Source organism: Girardinichthys multiradiatus, chromosome 1 (assembly GCF_021462225.1).
Source record: "Girardinichthys multiradiatus isolate DD_20200921_A chromosome 1, DD_fGirMul_XY1, whole genome shotgun sequence".
Classification (NCBI taxonomy): Eukaryota; Metazoa; Chordata; class Actinopteri; order Cyprinodontiformes; family Goodeidae; genus Girardinichthys; species Girardinichthys multiradiatus.
This window is the reverse complement of record NC_061794.1, coordinates 37,750,789-37,776,435: the sequence shown is the minus strand read 5'-3', so window position 1 is coordinate 37,776,435 and position 25,647 is coordinate 37,750,789. Positions and strand designations below refer to the sequence as shown.

The 25,647-nt window shown below is 40.7% G+C and overlaps 2 protein-coding genes across 10 annotated transcripts in view; both read left to right on the top strand.

The window, feature by feature from the left end:
* The window catches only part of dvl1a (dishevelled segment polarity protein 1a), a 35,040-nt gene extending 19,925 nt beyond the window's left edge, over positions 1–15,115 (top strand). The window contains exons 5-17 of one of the 8 annotated variants that reach the window (XR_007039665.1): positions 2,266–2,404; positions 4,597–4,690; positions 4,838–4,907; positions 5,002–5,141; positions 5,625–5,701; positions 6,537–6,604; positions 7,816–7,893; positions 7,994–8,128; positions 8,407–8,574; positions 8,663–8,878; positions 9,104–9,153; positions 9,673–9,711; positions 12,166–12,297. Coding sequence is in view for 6 of the 8 variants with exons in the window: in XM_047374942.1 (XP_047230898.1) it covers positions 2,266–2,404; positions 4,597–4,690; positions 4,838–4,907; positions 5,002–5,141; positions 5,625–5,701; positions 6,537–6,604; positions 7,816–7,893; positions 7,994–8,128; positions 8,407–8,574; positions 8,663–8,878; positions 12,163–12,659 (1,682 nt within the window). In the remaining 2 variants the exon portion in view is untranslated. Of the gene's footprint in view, positions 1–2,265; positions 2,405–4,596; positions 4,691–4,837; positions 4,908–5,001; positions 5,142–5,624; positions 5,702–6,536; positions 6,605–7,815; positions 7,894–7,993; positions 8,129–8,406; positions 8,575–8,662; positions 8,879–9,103; positions 9,154–9,672; positions 9,712–12,162 lie in introns of all 8 variants that reach the window. The other 7 variants (XR_007039664.1, XM_047374959.1, XM_047374986.1 and 4 more) reach the window with 7 other exon arrangements.
* A 5,645-nt stretch (positions 15,116–20,760) lies between these two features.
* Positions 20,761–25,161, top strand: tnfrsf9a (tumor necrosis factor receptor superfamily, member 9a). Of its 2 annotated transcripts, none has more exons than XM_047367134.1 (7): positions 20,761–21,086; positions 21,586–21,705; positions 21,797–21,931; positions 22,023–22,095; positions 22,213–22,325; positions 22,437–22,604; positions 22,705–25,161. In XM_047367134.1, exons 1-7 carry the CDS (start codon positions 20,951–20,953, stop codon positions 22,809–22,811), a joined length of 852 nt encoding a protein of 283 aa, XP_047223090.1. In that variant the 5' UTR covers positions 20,761–20,950; the 3' UTR covers positions 22,812–25,161. The 2 variants fall into 2 exon arrangements, with proteins under 2 accessions (XP_047223090.1, XP_047223088.1); XM_047367132.1 differs by having other exon boundaries at positions 21,797–21,940.
* The last annotated feature ends 486 nt before the right edge of the window (positions 25,162–25,647 follow it).

The window sequence follows — 25,647 nt, the reverse complement described above, 5'->3', positions numbered from 1 at the left end:
TGCAGCAGTTTAACAATTTACAGTCTGGAAAAGTCTGAAATTGGACTTCAATATTTTCCAGGTCTGCAAAAATATGAAAAAATACAGTTTTTTTATTTCCATACACCATTTATCACACCATAGTTTAAACGTTCTGTCCTCCATCACCCCTTTGATTCTTCCTTCTTTCCTTCCTTCCTTCCTTTCATTTTACCCTGTGTCCTTCTGTCTTTCTGTCACTCCTTGTTTCTCTTCTTTCTTCTTTGGTACATTCTTTCTTCTTTCCTACCTACTTTTTGTCATTCTTTCCTTGTGTCCTACCTCCATTCCTTCCTGTCCTTTTTTTCTTGTGTCCTTCATTCCCCAATTTCATGGCATTCCTTCTTTCCTTCATTCCTTGTGTCCTGCCTTGTTTCCTTCCCTCTTTACTTATGTCATTTCACGCTTATTTTCATCCTTTCATCTTCTTTCCTTTCTTGTGTCCTGGCTCCTTTCCCCATCCCCTCTTCATTTTGCCGTAAATGCCTTCTTTCTCCCCTTATGTCCTTATTGCGTTGTATTCCTTTTGTTATTCCTTCATTCCTTGTGTCCTTCCTTCCTTTCCTTGTGCCCTAGTTTCCTTCCTCCCCTCCTGCTTCTGGGTTTTGCATGCTCGTTTGTTTAAAGCCTGCCCACCATAAATTTGTAGTGAATTGTAGTATTTTATATCGAACCTCAACATTAATGGACATAAACGACTGAGGATGGCAAAATTGAGTTTGGAAACATGGTTTGAGGAAGTGTTGGATCCAAAGGGCAACGTGGAACATGGAATCATGAGAAAAAACTAGTTTTAGGACCACCATCTCGAATAAAAGGCAAAAGGTATTGAGTGTTGCTGTCACATTAATTATAATGATGTTCCCTGCTGTCTGGATTGAGGTCAAAGAAGACACAGCTAAGCCAAAGCACTTGCCAGTATTAAAGTATTAACAGAGACCAGAAAAAACAGCCTCTGAAATTTTACCCCTCTTCTTTTTGTTTTAAAGGAATCTTGTATTTGTCTATGACATAAGTGTTATATATTTGTTTGAGCCAAAATAAAGTTGATTTACCTCAAGAAAAGGGGGGAAATGGACTCATGTTGTCTGAAATCCCAAAACCAATGTTCTCTGTTGGTGTTTAGTAGAATCCTGTCATCTGATTGGTTAGAAGCAGATTAGTATGAGGGTCTACTGTATAGTTGTGTGCCATAGGAGGAGTGAGCGAGGGAGGAGGAGGAAATACTTTCTCTTCACTCTTTACTCACTTTGTCACTTTGGGATGGACTGTCGGCTGAGGTGAGGTTTTGTGTAACGTTAAGTAATGATTCAGGGTAAATTTACTGTAAATATTTCCATGATTTTTTTTCTATTAACGTTTTTCTGTAATTGGTTATATAAGAGTTTTTTTAAATTATATAAAATACCAAAATAATGATTTAGATTGTTAGATTTGTCATTTCCTATCAGTGTCTTATGAATTATACAATATCTACAATTGATTTTATGGAATGGAACAATTCAAAATAAAAGGATCATGATTTAAACTTGATGGCCTTTGAGTTAAAATGCTCCCTTGTTTTTCAAGGACTTTCTGCTTATTCTGCCTTACTGTCCCTGTCTCTGTTGTAGATAAGCTGTGAAGGCTGTGAGCAGCCAGCTGGTGGGCTGAGACTTAGAGAGCGGCTGGCACCACAAAGACACAGATTTTCAGTCTGGCTCGGTGAACCTGTACACTTGGTTTTTGCTTTTTTTTGGTGTTTTGTTTTCTTTGGCGGCAGTCATCATATTGTGGTGGAGGAATATGTCTGGATGAGAATCCCGACCCTGTTCATATGCAGTAGCTCAGCTTACATAAAGGTGGAGCTAGACATGGAAACCCCTACGCTGTTGGAATGTTTTGCTTTCTCAAGGCAAAAACACGGGCAGCCACGCCCTTTTCGCCTTATGAGACCTTTCCGGCAAATCCGCTGTTACCCTGAGACAGAGCCGCGTCAAAGGCAGTGTACGTATGGATCAGGGCAAGAATTTATCCAAACTTTAGGAGCTGCACTTCTTGTTTTTAGTTTACATTTCCAGTCTTACTTTTATTGGTTAAAAACTCTCCTGTTGACGTTGCTCCCACTGCAGATCTAGATTTCTTACTAACCCCAACAACGTCCTTCCTGTTTATCCGTCTGATTCTGATCCGAGCCCACGGTGAACAACATAACCTCAGCGTCTGGCTCACAGCTCTTCTGCTCTCTCTCTCTCTCTGTCTCTGCAGTCCCTCGCATCAATGGTCACTCTAAATCTGAGCGGACAGCCAGGGACTCGGCCATGGGTTACGACAGCGCCTCAGTAATGAGCAGCGAGCTGGAGTCCAGCTCGTTTGTTGACAGTGAGGAGGATGAGGATGCCAGCAGGTAACATACTTCCTTGCATCAAAAGATGTACTTTTAAGCCCTTCAAACATTTAAAAATTTGTGTAGGTGAGTAATGGTTTGCAAAGTCATGGTTTTTAACATACAGTTCTGTGAAAAACTATTTGCCCAGATTTTGGTAGAGGAATTCTGACCCACTTCTATTTGAAGAATTGTTTTATTTCAGGCACACTGGAGGGTTTTACAGCATGCCACTGTATCTCAATTTGATTTATGTCCAGACTTTGAGAAGGTTGTTCTAAAACCTTTTTTATGAGCCATTCAGAAGTCAACCTGGTGGTGTGCTCCAGATCATTGCCTGAAATTTGCTTTATGGTTCCATCAATTACAGCAAATCTTCCAGATCCTAAAGCAGCAAAGCAGTCCCAAACCATCATAGTACCACCATCCACGTTTGACTGTCAACATGATGTTCTTTTTCTAAAATGCTGTTAGTTTTGCACCAGATGTACCTTCCAAAAAGTTTCCATCTTCTCCTGCCAGTCCACAGAATGTTTTCCCAAAAGTCATAAAGATCATCATAATGATAAACGTGAGCTGGGCTTTTGTGGATTTTTTGGGTCAGCAGTTGTTTTCACCTTAAAACTCTCCCATAGATGCCATTTTTACCCAGCCTCTTTCCTATTGTTGAATCATGACCTTGACTGAGATAAGTGAAGCCTGCAGTGCTCTATATGTTGATCTGTGTTTTTTATGACTGCATGGATGAGTTGATGATGCACTCTTAGTGTAATTTTGGTAGGCTGATCGCTCCTGGGGGGGTTCACTAATGTTCAATGTTTTCCCCATTTGTGAATAATAACTCTCATGCTGGAGTCCCAAAGCCCTAGAAATGGCTTCATAACATTTTCCAGACAAATACATTTGAATGACTTTGTTTTTAATTTTTTCCTGAATGTATTTAAATACCAGCAGCATGTGTTGCTTTTCAATATCGTTTGGCTACTTCATGTTGCCAGACAAGTTCTATTTGACAAGTGATTTCTTGATGGAATTGAACAAAAATGTCCAAAAAATGTCTTCAGTCAACAGTAACTCATGTTTCGAATTACTTGTTACATAGGGCCACGTTGATTTGGATAGCTGTTTTCATTAATGACATTTTCTTTTTATATTTACTCAGGTTATTTTTGTCTGATAATAACGATTCTTCGGTCATTTCAAACATTAAAGACAGACAACAAAAGCAAAACCAGAAGAAGTCTGTAGGAGGGCAGATACTTTTTCACAGCAATGTACTTTAGATTTATGGTGACAGTTTGTTGTGAGTTCAATATAACAGAAAACAGTAAAAATGACAAACCACCTACCCGCCAAGATGATCTAACAGCAGACTTTGTAGAGCAAGCTAGAATTGGTTTGATTCACTTTATAGTTGTAAAAATGTTTTTAATGGAAACTGGAGCAGTAACAATAAAGGCGGGACAAAGACCAAGGTTTGTATTGCTGCCCTGTCTTGGCAGTGAGGAGGACGTTTGTCGGTGGTTTTTATTATGAGATATAAATCAGTAAAGATGGGTTTAAACTCTACAACTGTGGTTTTAATTTGATAAATAATGCCAAACAAAGACAATAATGTGAAAATATATGACAACAATAGAAACTAATAATGAAAAGGAACTTTTTTGGCATGGCGGCCCAGTTTTTACCATTGTTGCCTCACAACAAGAAAGTCCTGGGTTTAGATCCCAGCCTGTGGTCTTTCTGCACAAATTTTGCATGTTCTCTCCGTACATTCACTGGGTTCTCTCTGGGTATTCTTGCTTCCTCCCACAGCCCAAAAACATGCACCACAGGTTTAATGTTCTCTCTAAATTGCTCTCAGGCATAAGTGCATCGATGGTTGTTTGTCCTGTATGTCTGTGTGTTGTCTTGTGATGGACTGGCAACCTGAGTGCGAGCTGGTGTCATATTTCATGCACATTAACTGTAAAATAATCCACGTTTTCATGTGGTTGCTTGCGAAGAAAACATAAAATTTCTCCCCACACCCTTGACTCTCCAAGTATGTAATGATTGATGAAGTTGGCTCTCAGAAGGAATACAGCTTAAGGACTCATACAATCTTAGGTCTGCTTACATTTTCTTCGACTTGGCATTGGTCTAATTCTGCTAAATCCCATTTTCCTCCTCATTCTCTTTCTGAACAACTATTTTGCCTCTTTTTATTTCAGGCTCAGTAGCTCCACAGAACAAAGTTCTTCTTCACAGCTCATGCGCAGACACAAGCGGCGCAGACGGAGGCACAAAATGGCCAAGATTGATCGGGTACACACTTCTAAGTCCCATCACTGCTTGAGCATAAATGAATGCTGACGCTGAGCAGCAGAAACAGATGAGAGAGCTGATTGATATAGACTTCATGCCACTTTTGATTTACAATGTTCTCACTGCAAACCTCTTTGTCTTTTCTAGTCTTCATCCTTCAGCAGTATCACAGACTCCACCATGAGCCTCAACATCATCACGGTCACACTTAACATGGGTAAATGGGATGTTCACTTTGCCTTATATTCCTACAAGAATTAATTTCTTATTGTTCACACTTGTGAGTTTTTTATTTTTTTTGTTTTTGACAGAGAAATACAACTTTCTGGGCATCAGTATTGTAGGTCAGAGTAATGACCGAGGAGACGGTGGCATTTACATTGGCTCCATCATGAAGGGAGGAGCTGTGGCTGCTGATGGCAGGATAGAGCCAGGAGACATGCTTTTACAGGTACACTTCCACTTTTACAAATTCTTGTAAAGAATTGAAAAAATCATGATAAATAGCAGTGTTTTTTGTTTATGTGTAGCGGCGCCTCTACAGCTGCCACAGTGTGTCACAAGTGAGACTAAAAGACATGAATGTGTCTCTCTGTGGTTTTTGAAGCATATCGATAACCACATCTTATTCACTTCCGTAACGACATTTTTATGTTGAAGTTTTCCTTTGTGCGGTTGCCGTGTTTTGATCTCTGTACGTCAGAGTTTTCTGGTTACACATCAGCACGTGAAGGCTAATTACATTTCCTCTGCATTTTATGCACTTCGCATAGTAAACGGTTATGGGTTTGTAGAAATCTGAAGGCCTTATAGCTCTTTAGACATTAATGCCAACCAATAAATCCAAGAGCTTAAAACTTAAAACCTTCAAAATGATATAGGTCTGAAAACCTGCACTGTGATACCTGATTTTAATGTTTTGTATGTAAACCAGGTGAATGATGTGAATTTTGAGAACATGAGCAACGATGACGCTGTGAGGATCCTAAGAGAGATAGTTTCTAAGACTGGGTAAGAGCATTAAAATCACTCAGATCAGTTACTGTTGAAGATCATCACAGACTGTCCAGATCTTGTTGTTTGGGCTTCGTAATGGTACATTTCGAACTGTTCAATTTCATTAAAAAGGTTCAGTTTGGTTATTGAGAGGAGAATAATTACAAAAATCATGTTAAAACGTCTGAAAAACATGTCTCCACTAACAGCTTTAGGCCACATACATGCAGTCCACATTTACTGTCACCCCTCATTGTTTGCTCAAATCCCGCAGATTAATGCCTGACTGTAGATATGGGGGGAAGTTTAGGTGAGCAGCTCTTTTCTTTTAGCCATTTCCTTATTTATGAAGATCAACACACATCAGCCTGCCTTAAATGGCATGTTCTCTTGTCTGTCCTATTTTAAAGATTGGATGAAAGTAATACATCATTGTCTCATATCATATTTATACCCCAGGGAAACAGGAGGTCATGACATGCTAATTAAAGGTTCCTTGACACTTTGTTTAACCAAAAAAGGAAATTACAAATGTCAGTGTGAGATTATGCTGCAGCAATAAAAGGTGCATTTAACAATTTGTATTTAGCTCTGTTTCAGCTAATTATTTAAATATAATATAAAAAGCATTTAATAAATCTGATTGTTTGTATGTAAAGAGGAACACTATACATATTATACATAAGTCATACATAAGTCCTGTTGTGTCATTTGGATGAATGAAACTTTCCTCCTGGGCCTTTTATTTCTTAATATGCTTCTCCACTCTTGTTTTCTATGTTCAGTTTATATAATACATATGCAAATGTCTGTGCTTTTGTATTTACTCATTTTTGATTCTGTTTTATAGCCCTATTAGTCTTACGGTTGCCAAGTGTTGGGATCCATCTCCACGAAGTTACTTCACCATCCCTCGTGGTAAGATCTTCCTCAGTCATGTATGGTTGATGATGCTGCAGTGCTTGCAAACATATTCATACTCATTAAACTTTGTGGAATTACAACCACAAACTTCAGTGTGTTTTATTGTGTTCAGTATGACCACAAAGTGATGCATAACTGAAGTGGAAGGAAACTGATTCATGGTTTTCCATTATGTTCTTTACAAATAAGGTCGAAAATGTTTGACGTACGTTTGTACTCAGGCCCCCCCAAGTCAATACCTAACCACTGTTGCTGCATTTGTACCTTTCTGTCTTTAGGACTTCCATGTTAAAGAAAAGCATACCCACAGCATGATGCTGCAACTTCCGTGTTTTAACATCGCATCGGCATGACAGTTCAGTTTTCTTTAAATTACTCAGCATTTTCTGTGTCTTTATGTGGCCTGTAGCAAACTGCGAACAGGACTTCCTTTGGCTTTTTGAAAAATGCCTTTCTTGTTGCAACTCTTACATTACCGTAGCCAAGTTTTTGTCTGGTTTTTAGATTCTCCAACCTGAACTGTGGGTCTTTGCAGCTCCTCCAGAGTTAACTTGGGCCTCTTGGCTGCTCCTCTGATTAATGCTCTCCTTGCCTAGTGTTTCAGTTTAGGTGGACAGCCATGCCATGGTAGGTTTGCAGTTGTGCCGCACCATTTTCAGATGATGGATTAAAGAGCGCTCCTGAAGATGTTCAAAGCGTTGGATATTGTTTTTTAACCTCACCCTGTTTTAAACTTCTCCGTGTCTTTGTCCCTAAACCTGTCTACCGTGTTTCTTCATTTTGGTGATGCTGTTTGTTGAATAATGTTCTCTAAGAGATCTCACAGGAATTTACAGAACAGCTTCATTTATACTGAGGAAAGTAAAACAGATAAACTCTGATTACTAATTATGTGACCTTTGAAAGCACTTGGTGGTGCTGGATTTTATTTTGGAGTATTAAGATAAAAAGGACTTCATCCAAATCCAAAAAAAATAATAAAATAAAACATTCTAACATTCCTTCCACGTCACAATCATACCCTACTTTGTGTTGGTCTTACACATGCAATCCCAACTAAATACATTAAAGTTTGTAGTTGCAAAGTGATCAAATTTGACAAAAGGCTGTAAATATTATTGTAACCTACTGATTGTAACTGATGTAACTCAAGTTACAACTCAAGTCATTTTGAGTTGGTTACCCTGTTTGTTTATTATGCTCAGCGGAACCAGTGAGGCCCATCGACCCTGCAGCCTGGATTTCTCACACCACAGCCCTGACGGGACCTTATCCACATTACGGTAAAGACAGCCAGAGACTTCTTTAGCATCATATAACAACATTTTGAGAAATCATTCAAATTCTGAGAAACATTTTATTCCATTTTCTTCTGTATCTTAGAATTTGATGACCTGCCTCTGTCTGTTGGTAAAACAGACATGGCAACCATTGTGAAGGTGATGCAGCTTCCTGACTCCGGCCTGGAGATACGGGACAGGATGTGGCTGAAGATCACTATCGCCAATGCCGTCATAGGTGAGAAAAGCTGAGCAAAGCAAAATGTTAGAAGCACACACGTTTGAGGTTTTAAAGGCAGTTTACAGTAAGTCACTCAGAACTGATTCTGATTCTGTAGTGGATATACACTGCACTCAGGGTTTGTGTCTTTTGTGCGCTGTGGTAGTATCCAAGTCCTGGTAGTGCTTGCACACTGTTTACTTGTATTCTCCGGGGTCACTTTGTTGTATCAGCGGTAGTTACAGGGTCTGTGTCCTAGCTGGAGCCATCATGTATGTGTGTGTTGCTGTGTGTAGGTGCCGATGTGGTGGACTGGCTTTACTCCAGAGTGGAGGGGTTCAAAGATCGACGAGATGCAAGGAAGTACGCAAGCAGTCTGCTGAAACATGGCTACCTGAGACACACAGTCAACAAAATCACCTTCTCTGAACAGTGCTACTACACATTTGGGGACCTCTGCCAAAGTACAGACACTTATTTTGTTGGTTCATTAGTAATTTAACCCATCTATCTTGTGTTTATGGTTATTTAATCCTTTTCTCCCTCTTTAAGACATGGCGTCACTCAATTTGAATGAGGGATCCAGTGGTGGAGGCTCCGAGCAGGACACTTTGGCACCGCTACCTCCGACCACCAACCCCTGGCCTCTAGGCGGGCAGCCGTTCCCGTACCCTCCTTTTCCGTCTGCGCCTCCCTGCTTCCCACCGGGATACTCTGACCCGTGCCACAGTTTCCACAGTGGGAGCGCCGGCAGCCAGCACAGTGAGGGTGAGAAGCGAGGAAGGTGCAAGACGGGCCCCTTGATTTTTCAACAACAAATCATTAATTAATGTAATCTGACTCAAAATGGCATCAAACTGCCTGTGTCACATGACATCAGTGTTAACAAGTGTGTAACTCATGCTTAATATTAGCTGTTCTGGCCCTTTGCTTTGGATTGCCTTCTCCATCGTTCAGTTTGTGTTTTCTAAAACGCATCCTGTTGTTGTAAAGGTCAGTCATGAGAGCGTTGTGTCACGCAGCGGACAGCTCTGCAGTACTGGGTGTGTACCAACACTAAAAGACATCTGATCCAACATGTGATTTGGAATCACAAGCAATCCCATCTCTTTCTCTGAGTTCTCAGATGATCTTTTTGTCTTTATTTCAAGTCTAAATGTGATGGTGCTGCATGATTTTTGCATTGAAGGACTGCGGAGAGTTTGGGGGTGGATTGGGATTTTTTAACTAAGTAGTTCAGTTATCGATATGTTTTTCATCATTGTAAGTGATTCATCCAAGCATGACCATTTCTTGCTTTCAGCCATTCTTTTCACTAATCTTTACAAGAACAGAGATAACAAATTTTAAAAAGGAGTGCTTAATCATTTGCATGTGGCCATTTGTTATTGGAATACAAGCCGTGACTTTTATTTAGCTGTATAGGGACAGAAAAACTGCAAAAAGCAGTTTTAGTTCAGAGGTAGTGGAGCAGGTTCAGGATGTCAGTTAGTGTGGAGACATCTGGCCTGGGAGGTGTATGTAATTCTGTTGTTCCCTTTGTTTCTGCTGGGCTACAGTAGACTGAAGGAAGAGGTAGTCCCAGGACACTGGGGGAATCGGTAAGGCTACTAACCCCCTCTCCTGTTCCTCCTCTGCTGCTCTCATCTTTTTACTCGCCATCCGGTCTCACTCTTTCTCTGTCCTCTCATCTCTTTCTCCTGCGCTCAGCATTCTCCATCTATCATATCACAGCTTTAAGGTTTTCCCATTTTCTCTGCTCCCTCATCCTTTGTCAGCCCCATGATTTTTCTGTCTCTGTGTGTATCTTTTGTGTGACTCTCCTAACAGCCGATTCTCCCTTTCTGCACCTTTGGGCATGTGTTTGTACTGTGTGCTGGGAGATGCATGTTGGAGAATGATCCATTTTAAGGCTTGTGCTGATAGAGGACAATCATGCACCACTTTACCCAGTACTGTTGGGCTCATTGCAGAAGTTGAAATGATGTTTTTGCAACATATGAGGCACCTCCATCAGCATGATAAATCCGCCTTTTTCAGGCAAACCTGATGACTCACATATAGGTTTTTGTGTAACATCACCAAACTTAGTTGTGCTTCGTCTGATGCAGGTGTATCATGTTCATATGTACAGTGCCTTGAAAGCATATTCAAACCACTTGAACCTTTTTAGGTTGCGTTCCAGCCACAGATTTTATTGTGTTTTATTGAGATTTTATCTAACAATCCAACACAAAATATGGCAGAACTGTGAAGTGGAACAATTATATAAGGTTTTCAGTTTTAAAGTCATTCATCAGTTTACATTGAGCGCCTCTGAATCAGTACTTTTTAGAACCCCATTTTGTAATTACAGTCTTGCAAGTGTTTTAGGGTATGTTTCTGCCAGCTTTGTTCATCTAGAGATGGAATATTTTGAGAAATTCTTCTTTGCAAAATAGGTCATTCAGACTGGATGGAAAGTATCTGTGAAAATTTATTTCCCAGCCTTCACGCAGATTTTCAATTGGTGAGCCACCACCACAGTCTCACGTTTTTTGCAGCCTCTAACATGTTTTTACCTTGTATTTAGCCCTATCCATCTGCTATAATCACCTTCCCTGTACCTGCTGAAGAAAGAACCCCCATAGCACTATGCTGCCACCACCAAGCTTCACTGTGGGGATGGTGTGTTGAGGGTGATGTGCAGGGTTAGTTTTCTGTCACACATATTGTTTGCATGTTGGCCGAAGCATTATTTTCCATCTGATCTGACCAGAACACCTTCTTTTGCATCAGAGGTTTCCAACTCCAGTCCTTTAGAGCCACTATCTGGACTCAGGTGTGCAACCCTGTTCTGACACACCTGAGTCACTTATTACCAGACCACTACAGAACGTTACTACATGCTGAAGAGGTCATTTCACTATTCACAAGTGTGTTGGACGCATCTAAAAGATGCAAGACAGTGGATCTCAAGGACTGGAGCTGGGGGCCTCTTGTTTCACTTCCTTGTGAGTGGTGTATGGCAGACTGGTGTGTGGCAAAATAAAGATGGGACTTTTTCAACTTTAATTTTTCCCCGTCTTTTAAAAAGACAGAATATGTGGAGGACAAAATAGCTGCTGTGCTGATAGATTCTGCAATCTGAGCTCTGAATCTCTTCAGCTCCTTCGGAGAGACCCTGGGCTTCTTGGCTCCTTCTTGGGTTAATGCTCTCCTTACTTCTTGTCTTGGTAGGTATGCACTTGTGCCATACTCTTTCCATTTTCAGATGACGGGTTGAACAATGCTCCATAGGATGTCGGTGTTTAAGCATTGCATTCTGGCCTAATTCTGCTTTAAATTGCTCCCTAACCTTATCGTTGACTTGTCTGCTGTGTTCCTTGGTTTTCATGATGCTGCTCACCAATGTTCTCGAACAAACCTCCTATATTACACACTGGTGGCCTCTAGTTACAAATAAGATGACTTCTGAAAGTAATGGATTTTATTTAAAGGTGTCCGAGTAAAGAAGGCTGAATAAAAGTCCACAAATGTTTGTTTGGAGGAATATTCTGAAACCATTTATGACGTTCTCTCCACTTAACATAAAGTCCGAATAAAATACATTGAGGTTTTTTGTTGCAATGTAATAATATATGAAAAAATTAAGGTGGTATGAATATTTTTCCAAAGCACTGTATGAACTGTGAATGCTTCAGTGTTTGTAGAAACATCAGCTGCAGTATGATTGCAGTACTTGTGGTGGAACTTAAAGCTCAAACCTTTGACATAATCATGTTTGCTCCTGACTGGTGACTCTTTTCTAGATTGCATAAGAACATATCTGGTCACATCTTAAACAGAGAGCTTTAATGTATTTTTTGTACACATTACTCCAGGGGCTAACATGTCAGGTTTAGAATTACAGTTTGAAAAAGCTCCTTTAAGCTGTTGTTTAATGTGTGACCTTTTACTTTTTTCCTTCAATCAGTTTCTGGTTCTGAGTGAGCTCTATCTGATTCATTGCAGCTGATTTTGCAGATGTCGCAAAAGGCTCAACTGAAACAACCTTTTTTTCTTTTTGTCAGCAGGAAGTCGAAGCAGTGGATCAAACCCCAGCGCAGGCAAAGACAGACGCTCCCCGCAGGACAAAGCTCAGAGGACGACGTGCTGTGAGTCCGAGCCAGGCCTCCGTGGTGGTAGGCGAGGCGACAGGTCTGCCAGCCAGATAAGCCATCACAGCCACACCAGGTCAAGTCTCAGTCACAGCCACTCGCACAGGAGCCACTCGCTGTCCCAGAACAACCACTCCTTCAGCTACTGCCACACCCCATTCACCCAGCCAGGGGCGGGCTCCTGCGCGCAGAGCGAGAGAAGCCACGCCTCCTCCTATGGCCCCCCGGGCTTACCTCCCCCTTATTGTCTAGCTCGCCATGCCCCCAAAACCTCAATGAGCATTAACACGCCCCCAGGAGCCCCCCCTGGGAGAGAGCTAGCGACCGTTCCTCCTGAGCTCACCGCCAGCCGGCAGTCGTTCCAGCACGCCATGGGCAACCCCTGTGAGTTCTTTGTGGACATCATGTGACAGAACAGTGCCTTCAAAACACAGTGAGCACAAAACAATTCTCCCAGAACTCACTTGCGTCTTTTTCTTTTTTCTCCTCAGTCTTTTGAGCACCCCTAAGTTCAGAATGTAGATACTACCTGGCCCTCTCCGTAGTCCCCTGCCCTCCGATGTCCACAGAAAGGATCACAGGCTGTGTTAGCACAAAGGAAGGATTCCTCTCACTCACAAGCACAGGTGCTCCACCTGAAACCGCCCACCCTTTTTTTTACAGACATGTACAGTTTGTAAAACGTGAGTGCTGTTCGGTGTGGTGACGTCTTTGAAGCTGCCCTCCAGACATTCTCGGGTATATCCCGGATATTATCTGTTCTGCAAGACCTTTAACTAGACTGGAACTGGATCTCAATCCCCCAGACCCAGACTGAAAACTCTGGACTCATATCTCTACGTTGTCCACACCTCCTGCCCAATATCTCCACTGTTTCTGGGGTTTTGCCAGCAGCTTGCCTGAGCTCTTACTTGCCAACACTAACCTCGATCTGTGTTTTTCCACAGCTTCATGAGGAAGACCCCATAGCCAGTTGCCAGTTTTAACAAGGCTGGGTAGTGCATGTCGAACTGCTTTAAAGAAATTTTATAAATTCATTTTGTTTAAAGTATCAACTAAACTAAAGGGAGGAGGTTCCTTCTTGCCAATGTTCTAAAGGATGAATCCGTACACTGGATGATTTTGTGATGTTATTTATGTGGTCATGTTGCATTGATGATGTTGTCACAGTTTGTCTCCTTCGGCTCCCTGACAGACAATCAGACATCACCATTTGTGAGTTAGAGGCCAGTTTCTGCTCTCTCAGCTGTTCGCTGTCAGACATACTGTAGTTATAAATAGTCTACACACCCCTGGTGAAGTGTCAGGTTTTTGATAAACCATTTTTAGAACTTTTTCCACCATTAATGTGAAATATTTCCTTTAATATCTAACTGAAAAACAAATAAATCTGCTGAAGGACAAAATATAGAAAATAAAAATTCTGTACCTTTGTACAGGGGTTTATCAGTCAGGTGAAGAAAGACAGTCATCGGTAGTTGAAGAAAATATCGAACAAAACTAAAACTGGATATTCCTCCATAATCGATAAAAAATAGACAGAAACAGGTCTGGGGGCTGCCACGAACCTGACAGTAACCCTAAAAAAGCTGTTGTACATGTGACAACAGTCTCCTGTGTTCTAACATGCCTGATCTGAGAAGCAGTCCTGAAAGATATTAGTGTTTTATTCAATGAAACATCAAAACCTTTATAAAATCTCCCTACATCTTGTGGAACTATGTGATATGATCTGATGAAACCAAACTATCTTTAGCCCTGATTCCCAAATGTAATTTAACACCCCCTACCCACCAACCGGAAATCATAAACAGTTGTAAAATACCAGACAGTTTTGACCCAAAACCTTCAGGTGCTAGAAAGCTGAAGAAGATTTGTTTTTTTTTGCTTTGCCCTGGGCCCTAGCTTCACCTGAAGAAAGTTAAGGTGTTGGAAAGCCCGAGCCAGAACTAAATCTGACAGAAAATCGGTGGGGTCACCTGAACAAGGGTGTGGACAGATGTCCTCATCGTTTGAGAGATTGGGAGAACTTTTGCAAGGAAGAGTGGTCAAATATTGTCCAGTGAAGAGGCAGCATGCTGATTCACTCCTACCAAAGAAGACTCAATGCTGAAATTAAGTCAAAAGATGTATGAGCAAAGTATTAGATTCAGGGTGTGCACAATTATGCAGGCTGCTGAGCTTTTCAGTTTCAATTGTGAAGGAAACACGTTACATTAAAGGTAGAAATATCTCTGAAAACATTCATCATGTTGTTTTTTAATATCACAAAAATCTGGCATTTTACCAGATGTGTGTATACTTTTTATACCCACTGTATCATTATTCCCATCAGGTGAGGTGACTGAACAATGGTAACACTTAGATTTAAGCACAGTAACATCAGCAGAAATGTGGGCACAACTAACAGACTCAAGAGTGTCGATCCAGTTTGTTGTCGCAGCAACTGTCAGCATAGTAAAAAGTTATTGGGTCAGAAGCCAAGGCCTCACAAGGTGCGGTGGAACTTTCTTTTTTATGTCAGAGCTGTGTATGTTGCCAATTTATTTTTTGGTTTGTTTGTTATTATCATTTTCTTCTCATTTCACGTGAGTTTAAAGTAAGTTCAAGGGGAATCCTGGCCAACAGAATAACCACCCCCTGTTAAACAATGGCAAACCCCTGTTGCATCTACTTAAAGAATAGCTACAACAGGGAAATAACACTCTAGTTTTATGAGCACTTTTCCATTTTGTCTCTCCCTTTAAGTATGAAAACACTGTTTGCAATCAAAGTTTTCTCTTTAATTTTGGTTCGTTACAAAAGAAGAAAAAAATGTACATAGAAATTTATTATATATAAGAATTAAAAAATATATCTGTTCAAACCTTTGTCTTTATTGTCGGACTTGGCCTGAAGTGTCCTTTTCTGATCTTGTTGATACGCACATGATGAGCAAATTAACTGAATTGTCCAAACGCACAACATGTCTATTGACCACTCTGTGCTTGCCCATAGTTATCCATTATTGAACTCTCAGCTTAAGGATTGTTGATGTACCAATTAATTGGTCAGCGATGGAAAAAAAAACAAATTTCTCCGCAAAATCAGAATGTGTTTCAGCTCATTATCTGCATAGAAACTAACACTTGATAGTCAAACTAATACCAGTAGTTTTAGGTTTAGTAAAATCAGATAAAGCTTAACTGTTGAATAAAAACAAGGTTTACATAGAGATTTGGGATGTTATTTTGTGGATGAGAAACTGAATCAGTGGGTCAGATCTCAAAGAAAACCCACAATGTATTGTCAAGAAAAGGATTATTCTTGCACCTCTAGGTATGTGTTTGTTTAAAAGCAGGAGACCATTTTTTTCTCAATCTGACATAAACGTAATATAAAGATTTTTGAGCAGTTAAATCATCCATCCTTCCACTGTTCACACTTATCAGGGATAAGGTCTTGGCAAGGGGGGCAGGGGGTAACAGGTCCAGGAGGAAAACTCACACATCTGTCTCCCCTACACTCCAGCTCATCCATCAGATTGCTGCACCACCCAGCTGACGATTTTAGTCTTTTAGATGTAAGGGAGCAGCAGTTCTATCATTCTTCTTTGAACATGGGTGATTGGGGCTTATTGAGGCATGTAAGGAAGGAAGGCTGGCCTGTGTGGTCTGATCCAAAAGATGATCTACTGTAGCTCAAATTGCCAAAGATGTTATTGCTGCAGAATCCAATACCACTCAGGTTGTCCATGCTGAGCCCTGTCCAACAACAACGTCTGCCTGCCATCCTCTCTGATGTTACTTTCTCATATACCACCAATCTAAACTGGAAGCTGCCTCTTTGACCTGAATAACATTCTCAACAAAATCTTAATTGTTTGAGGACTCCAGCAACAAGTTTGAGGGAGGCGTTAACCTGGGCTCCCAAATATATCAATAATTCCATGTATTTTCAATACCCTCTGGATTCTTGGGGGGGCTGGTGTCTTTCTCCAGGAATCAATGTGCAAGCGGTAGGATACACCCTGGACAGGTTGCCCCTGTCTATTGCAGGGCGTCCAAAATTCACATATCTATATCCAGTTAATCTGTGGGATGTGCTATACAAACATGTGAGATCCACAGGACTTAAAGTATCTGCTTCCGCCATCTTGGTAACAGAAACCACAGCGCACCTTCAGGGTGTAGATGTCTCCCAAAGGTCAGAGTAGTTTATATTACCACCACTAGATGGAGACATTTAGCACTAAGCATCAAGTGAAATAAAGGTTACATTTATCATAATATATATATATTTTTTTAAGTCTCTGGAGACAATTTACTGTTTGACAGTGGTTTAAAAACGGGTTCATATTTACTTTATTAGGTGTTATCACTGGTTGTTTTAAAAGGAGACAACGACGCTCGGAAATTTTAGACATCTAAAACCGACTGCATACGAAACGTGGATAACAACGCTTCAATACTAAACTTGTCATCTGCATCTAATCTATGACAGTTCACGTTAACACCCCCTGCGTGGAAGTTCCGAACACCAGCGCCGCTGCGTGTACTTTCCCAGTGGGCAGACGTTACTTTCACAATGTTCAATCTGACAGACCCCCAGCTCGGCTTGACCCGCCAACCACACACATACGCACACACACACACACTGCTATCGTAAATGTGACTCCACGCTCCCACTCACAAGAGGGGCGTCAGAGATCAGGAAGGAAGTGACGTCAAAACTCGGCATTCTACCCCTGGGCTGCAGAGGCAGATTAAAAAGTGCATCAGAACACCGATAACGACTAATTTTAAACGCTCGCGTCTTTAAAATGAAAAGCTCAAATATAATAGTGGTTTGTTTCTATTAGAGCTGACGTGAGTCTCGGTTTGACAGTTTGAATCACTGAACCTACTAGTCAGCCTACAGGCAACTACAGACAGTCATTTACCAGCATGTTGAATATTATTGTTGCTTACCGAACGAGTATGAAGTATTTCCCCAAGGCTGTATGTTAATTTGGCAGCTGGGAGGAGGGGGGGGGTTTACATTGTCTCGTAGCTACAGCTTGTATGCTTGGGAAGGGGGTTGGGAAGGGGGCGTTTAGGGGTAAGTGTGGGAGGTGTTTCTTAGCCAAAGTGTGTTGGCATGTTGACTTTTGACATCACATATTTGTGCAATGTGTTCATAGAAAGAGATGAATCAATACCTGTGCGTTGCTTAATAAGGTCAAAGAGTGCATCTAAATGTCAGGGAAAATATTATGTGGTCATAACACAATGTGAAAATGACACAGAGGCTGTGTGGCAATGACTGCATTTTTATGTCACTTAATCATGTGTCGGGATGAACCAGAAAATTTTGCCAGCTTTGATCGAATTATAAGTCAATTCATTTTCCCAAACTCAAGGTACTTACTGAAAGGAAGAAGTTCCCTCTTCAGGGGAAATTGATAACAATAATTTGTTTTGTTTAGTCAAGTAAAGCATCACAATGATTCATTTTCATTCAAAATTTTACTTTGAGCTTTTATTTTCAGTTTTGCTGAAAATTGACACACTAGGCACACACAATGATAACACTGTTTGTACGTGATTTGGAAAGCAATTTGGCACTGGGCTCCTTTTGGTGTATTGAGAAATGGTAACTGGCCTGCACTTGTTTTCTCAAGTCCCCAGAGACTCCAAACTACAATCAGTCATACACACAGTTACACACTGGCAGTGGTGAGCTACAATGTAGCCACAGCTGCCCTGGGGCACACTGACAGAAGTGAGGCTGCCATACACAGGCGCCACTGAGCCCTCTGACCACCATCAGCAGGCAAGTCGGGTGAAGTGTCTTGCCCAAGGACACAACAACTGAGACTGAAAGAGCAAGGGTACAATCCGGCAACCCACCGGTTATAGGACGAACCCCTACTACCTGAGCTACAGCAGAAAGCTATGCAACCGCTCCAAGATCTGAGTAATAGCATGTCTCCTGATAGTAAATTCCAAATGGATAGTGCAAAAATAAAAAATGCATGTAAACAATTATATTTTTTTAACCTGTGGAATTCTTGATTTTCTAGTTCCATAAATTTGCCATACCAATACATATCAAAGAGCCCAGGAATGTGTGTAACACACATAAAATCCTTTTCATCTTGGTTGTGCAAACTATTCAATACAGTTTTGTTACAATTTACAAATCTGAACGTGCAAAAATGTCCTAGTCAAACCTACGCATGCCATATCTGGGTCTTTCAGGATACATTAGACAATGTCTGCAGCTCATATTCCCACAGTAAAAGCCTGGCAGGGTAGGAGCTTGTAATATCAGAATCAGAATCAGCTTTATTGCCAAGTTCATGCATACAAACAAGGAATTTGACTCCGGTACACTTTGCTCTCTGGTTTTTGTTTTTGCATTACAGAATATAGATATATACAAATATACACATATATAAATAACAAGGTGCATTTGCAACATCTGTATGCTGTTGTTTGGTACTCAAATGTTCAACAGAGAAACAGCCTAGGGGAAGAAACTGTCTCTGTGGCGGCTGGTTTTAGTGAACAGTGCTCTGTAGCGGCGGCCTGAAGGTAAAACTCTAAACACTTTATGTGCAGGGTGTGTGGGGTCTGCAGAGATTTTAGCAGCTCTTTTCCTGACCCTAGACCTGTATAAGTCCTGGATGGAGGGAAGGTCAGCCCTGTTGATTCTCTCTGCAGTCCTGATTATTCGGGTTTTGTGGATGAGCCAAACCACACTGAGATGGATGAAGACAGGACAGATTGAATGATGGTAGTGTAGAAGATGACCAGCAGCTCCTGTGGAAGGTTGAACTTCTTGAGTTGCCTCAGGAAGTACAGTCTCTGCTGGGCCTTCTTTCGAACAGTGTCTATGTGCGAAGACCATCTCAGGTCCTCAGAGGTGGTGGTTTCTACGAACCTGAAGTGTCCACAGCCGACACGGTGTTGTTGAGGATGGTGAGAGGGGTGTATGGGGGTGGTGTTCTCCGAAAGTCCACCAATATTTCCACAGTCTTGAGTGGGTTGAGTTCCAGGTAGTTCTGACAACACCAGTGTACCAGCCGATCCACCTGCTGTCTGTATGCAGACTCATCACCGTCCTGGATCAGTCCAATGACAGTGGTGTCGTCTGCAAACTTCAGGAGTTTCACGGACGAGTCCGATGAGGTGCAGTCATTTATGTACAGAGAGAAGAGGAGTGGGGATAGAACACACCCCTGGGGAGCACCAGTACTTATTGATCTGGTTCGGGAGAAGATGCTCCCCAGTCTCACCTGCTGCTGTCGGTCTGTCAGGAAGCTGTTGATCCACTGACAGGTGGAGGCTGGGACGTTGAGCTGTGTGAGCTTCTGGTGGAGGATGTCTGGTATGATGGTGTTGAAGGCCGAGCTGAAGTCTACAAACAGGATCCTGGCGTACGTCCCTGGACGGTCGAGGTGTTGCAGGATGAAGTGTAGACCTAAGTTAACAGCATCATCTGCCGACCTGTTTGCTCGGTAAGCAAATTGCAGGGGGTCCAGCAGGGGTCCTGTGATGTCTTTCAGGTGCTTCAACACCAGCCGCTCAAAGGATTTCATGACTACAGACGTCAGGGCTACAGGCCTGTAGTCATTTAATCCCAGGATGGTGGGTTTCTTGGGCCCTGGGATGATGATGGATCGTTTGAGGCAGGAGGGGACCTCACATTTCTCCAGTGACTTGTTGAAGATCCTTGTGAAGATCGGAGCAAGTTGATTTGCACAGGCTTTCAGGCATGATGGGGAGACGTTATCAGGTCCTCCAGCTTTCTTTGTTTTCATGCGCTGAAAGAGCCTGTTTACCTCTTCCTCGGAGATCTTTAGTGCAGGCAGAGGATCTGAAGGTAGGGGGTTGGTAGCTTTGTGGGAAGAACTTGTTCCTGAATGGGATGTGGAGGAGATGGTTTGAGGTGTGAACGGCTTCCTGTCATGTCTGCAGTAGAAGCCATTCAGACGGTTGGCCAGGAGACGACTGTGTTCAGGATGGGTGGAGGGGCTCCTGTAGGCAGTCAGGTTTTTCAGACCAGTCCATACAGCCTAAGTGTCACCAGTTTGGCTGTTCTACAGCTCCTCACTGTAGCTTCTCTTCACTGCATAAATATCAAAGAGATTTATGACCAGATTTTGAACTTTCCGTTAGTAACAGGATATGGGATGAAATAATATCCGTGTGAAATGTCTGGAAACCTGTTTCGCCCGAGATATAAAAGTTGTCACAAAAAATATAATGAGATATTCCTTTTTGACAGTGCAAATAATAAACTAAACCCTACGAGGTGATCTGCTGATAATGTGTGCTCTTTGTTCTGCTTTTAGGGTGCAACACAGTTATATAATTTATTCTTACTGATTTTCACAGAAGGGGATGGTCTTTATAAAATGATAGTAAACATTTTTTAGCTTGTTTTTAAAGACGTTGCATTTTATTGTAATGTGAGAGGACTGCTAAAGACACGCCCCGTTTTGAAGAGAAGCTATGAATAGCAGACTCAGCTGGTGGTGAGGTGACTGTATGTCTGAGCACAGAGAGGCTTACAACTCAGAGCTTTGTGTGATCGTTATCTCACTGGGAGGAATAATTGAAGCTGAATAACTAAATTATAAATCTATTCAGAAAGTGCAAGGATTTTGTCTCGAACAATCTCTTTTTTATTTCTTGGATTTGATCTATTGACGTTTGAGAGCTGATACCTCAGGATGGCTGGGATCTTCTGGATGATGTGTCTCTCACTGCTCACGCAGGGCTTCTGGTGTATCCTTGGAGACATTGAAGTTGGCTGCAAGAAATGGTCTCCAATAGAGGACACTTTTGCCTGCGAACAATGTCATCCTGGTAAGTGAAAAATCAAAGAAAAAGAATACCACAGTATTTTGCGTGTAATTACAAGGAGTGTAACAGGAATAAGGTTCTTAAAATGCAGTTCACATTTACAATTTTTGGCATGTTTGCAAAGAAAGGCAAAATTCTTTCTTTATACGAATTGTTTTGTAATCTTTAAACATATAAATGTAAATGCAAAAAAAAAGTCACATTCCCAGCTTTGGGGAGTTCCTCTGTGGTGGCTGCATGCAACCAAACATAGTTTCAGTGGTTTTTTATGTGATCCCACAACAAAGACTTGGCTGATACAACTGATTAATCCAGTCATTTGCCAGTCTGGGATATCTAGTATTTCAATCAACGTATACATTTTGCAGCTGTGAAAACTTGAATTACTCACAGTCATCATACCATTAATCACTGTTGATTTACTGCTACAGATAACCAAGTTCATGCACGCTAATCTGACAAATGTTCAGAGCTTACCACTCACGTTTGGATTTCTTTGCAGGGAATTACCTGGTCAAAAAACTTGGGCGAACACCTACAGAGCTCTGCACTCCGTGTGAAAATGGAACCTTTACAGAGAAGACTGATGCCGATGAATGTTACATTTGCAGGCAGTGTGTTGGTATGTTACGGCATTGAGCAACAAAACATTTTCTTTGAAGCTCTTTCAGAGTCTAATCTACCCTGTTATCATTATCTCCATATTTTTCCAGGTGCTCTTGTCCATTTGAAAGACTGCACCCCTAAAAGTGACACACAGTGTGCGTGTAAAAAAGGACTTGTCTGTGGAAACGAGAAATGTACCTACTGTGTGGACGAGTGTGGCAAAGGCTATGAACCTGACAATAGTAATAATCGTATGTCATTCTGCAAATATTTGATTGTGGCATATGGCAAACTGGGTGTTTTGGAAATCATCTAAAAATACACTTTTCACAGGTTCTTGCAGACCTTGTCCAGAAGGAACTTTTAATGACAAAATTCACCAAAAGTGTAAATCCTTCAGTACCAGGTAAGTAATCTTTCTCTTTACAAGTTTTTCGGATGCTGAAGTTGTTTCATTGTTGATTTAATAGAAATGAAGAAAACTAACTGGAAATCTTCTGTTATTCTTTAATCTTCTCCAAAGCTGTGCAGATTCAAACCATATTATGGTATTCAAAGGAAATTCATCATCTGACATTATATGTGAGTTGCTTCCACCTCTGACAATTCCACCTACGACCAATCCAGATAAATCTGGTAAGGAAGGATCATTTAAAAGTGAAATGTTTGTTAGCTTCTGTACTTGTTTGTACTTGTTCCTGATGAGTAATTATGAGGAGTAATTAGCATATTCTTGTTTTGAAACAGAGAACAAAGAACAGGCATGGCCATCAGAGTTATTTGGGATAATCGGAGGATTTATGATGTGCCTCATCATCTTTATCGTCCTTGTGTCTGTGCTACTCCATCACAATGTGAAAAAGAAAAAGACACAGAGAACCCCCTCAAAAACTCCCATTATTAGGACTCCTACAGGTAATGATAAGAGGCATGCAACTTTAAGACGATGTTAGGAAGCTTCATTCAAATGCAAAGAAAGAACATTAACTTTATTATATTTTCCCTTCTAATTTAGATGATCCAAGGACATTGATTGCTATTGAGTGCAGTTTTCATGAAGCTCAACAGGAACAGGGTAACAGCACAGAATCACTTATCTCCTCGGAGCAGGAAACGGTGTGAATGGAAGCAGCTGAGGGAAAACAGATTTATCCTGAACAAAATAGGATTCTTTGCCATACTGAGCAACAAGTTTGAAGGATTTTGTTGTTGCATCAATGTCTCTGGTTCCTAAACAGTGAAAGGAGTCAAATGAAGGAACTTTGGTGTCTCTCTGCTAGTTTTTCAATGGTAATCTTTTGATGACTGTAAATATAAACATGGGAGCAAGGGGAATTCAGAGATGGGAAAAACCAAGTGGACTTCAACAATGACTTTTTCATCATGTAAATGACAGCAACCACTCTGTTTTTCCCCTTACTAACAGAGAAGCCTTAATTGGTTTTAAAATGCTGTACCTGGCATTTAAGTTTAAATACTGAAAGTATTAGTATATTTAGTAATAAATAGACACAGTGGACTCACTGAAGCAGCTATTACTTCAGTGAGAAAGAGAGCTAACATGATTTATATTTCATGCTTTTTCAGTTTGAAAGTACAGTGCAAATAGGGAGTTCAGCTTTTAGTCATTTGTCATTTTGAGCCCACGTACGCCTCCTGGTGAAAACGTTAGCCTTTATCTTCATTCCAGTGTTCAACCTAGTTACCCAGTATTGTTTTTTTGTTTTTTTTTTGCTGAGTGTAATGGACGTATTGTGTGGTTATTTATAGCGTAGGTATGTAAATGAGCCCAAGAAAGAACAGCGTTGTTTTCAGTCGAAACCAGATATTTACATACACTATAAAAAGACAGCACCTTTTTATTTAACGCTGACATCTTGTTTTTGTTCACTTAAGATTGCCAAAATGAGTTATATTTGCTAAATGAATAATGAGAAAATTTGTTTTTTTCAGGATATTTTATTATTTTCTTCAAATTCAGGAGATAAAATATACAAAGACTACCATACTTTTAAACCTTTTGGGGAAACCCATTTGATGACCACATGGCTTTATAAGCTTCTGATAGGTTGACTCAGAACATTTGAGATAAATAGAGGTTATACCTGCAATTTATTTTAAAGCACGCCTCAAACACACTACGTCCTTGTGCAGCATCATGGGAAAAATAAAAATCAGGTAGGTTATTAGGAGAACAGTGGAGCTCCAATAGTCTGGTTTATCAAACCAACATCTTAAGACATCAGTCAGGAAGTAAAAGTTTTTGAAAGGATGCTTTTAACCTTTGACCCAAGTCATAGGTTTAAAGCCAATTCTACCAAATATTAAGTAAATGTATATAAACTTGTGAAAGTGAAAAAAAATAGAGGATTAGTCTAATTAAATGTCAGTTAGTTGTATTTTTAAATAGTAAATGTAAATATCTGGTTTCAACTGTACAACTTGTTTTATTTCCATGTTGCTCTGAATGGGTAACCTAATTAACTGTGAAAGTACTACTGTAACTAGCTGGCTATACAAGTTGCAGGGCAACTTAACATTACATTTGATAGTCACAGAACCTTTATGGGCTTTCCTGCTGTTGCTTAATTGGTCATGAAACAAATGTCCAGAAAAAGGGTTTTTCCCATGTTGGTGTTCTTAAACCAGCAAGGAGTCTAGAGAACAGATCCTAGGATCTGATAGGACAGATCCTAGTTGTAAAGGAGAGATTCAACAAGAAGCAAATATTTGGATAAGCTTAAAAGAGCTGTCAAGCAAGCTGAGGCATGCCTGTTGTAGAACCAAAAGGGATACCAAGAAACGTTTAATAGCTTGAAATTGTCAGTTCATTAGTCAAGATCATTCAGATATCAATTTAGTGTATCATATCAAAGTAAGAAAAACTTGGCAGTTTTAGCAGAAATTCTAATACAAAACAAGGCTTCAAGGTCAAATGGAAACCCCCACGGCAGTCTTGTGTTTTCTGCGAAACTCTTGACTTTCACCACAGTTAGGTGGCCAGTGAGATAAGACCGACAGGAAGTATTGGCTTTTATTTTTTTTATTTCTTGCGTGAACTGTAGCAGGCGTGTTTCTTTTCATAATGGAAACCTTAAGAATATGCTATGTGGGCACCTGGTGGAAACGTTTAGCCCACATCTATTTTGATTTATCACATTAGTAAGTAGACTATGACTCACTACTCAGCCGGGGGAGACGTTAGCTGAAAGACCTCAAAGTTCACAGGTGTCACCCTGAAAACAGCGAACACATACGGATGCTGACTGTAGCACTTTATTTCGTCTGCTATCTGCTACTTGAAGAAAATGACAAACTTGTAATTTAAAGATCATTTTCCTCCTTTTAGCTTGTTACTTTTTTTTTGTTTTAGAAAATGTCTCTACAGAAATTGGATTTGTTCTGTTCTGTATTCAAAGTTTTACAATGTACTTATATTTTTGAACACCAAATAAATATATATAATTTTTTATTTGTTGTGCTTTCATACAGGACAGCTTCAAAATAATCCTACACTCCAGCAAAGTGGCATTTTATATTTGTAAGAAAAAAAAACGAGATACTAAAAGCATAAAGATAATAACTCAGATTACAAATCAGGAACAGGAACAAAAAATTCCCAATCTTTAACATCAGTAGGATGATTAGTGTTTGGTATGAGGAAATTTTCCAACGGATACAACTGAAGCCAGTTCTGAGAGTCTTTGGCGTCATACTTCCATGAATGTAAAAACGTAGCAGGAAGGTCCATAGGGTTGTAGTAGCAGTTACTGCCGGACCTGGGATCTTAATGTGGTACCCTGCAAAGCATTTATTCTCCTTAAATTGTTTTCACATTTCTCATGTTATAATCACAAAATTCTGGGTATGTTGGGGGTATTTCAAGTGCTAGCCCAACAGAGTAGCCCCTCTTAAAACCCCCTGCTCCCTTGCATCTAGCAGTTATGAAGAAAAGGAA

Coding starts and splice junctions, on each gene's coding strand:
- tnfrsf9a (XM_047367132.1), top strand. CDS start 20,951: ATGGCTGGGATCTTCTGGATGATGTGTCTCTCACTGCTCACGCAGGGC. Junction 21,706..21,796: donor CATTTGCAGGCAGTGTGTTG/GTATGTTACGGC, acceptor ATATTTTTCCAG/GTGCTCTTGTCCATTTGAAA. Junction 22,326..22,436: donor GACCAATCCAGATAAATCTG/GTAAGGAAGGAT, acceptor GTTTTGAAACAG/AGAACAAAGAACAGGCATGG.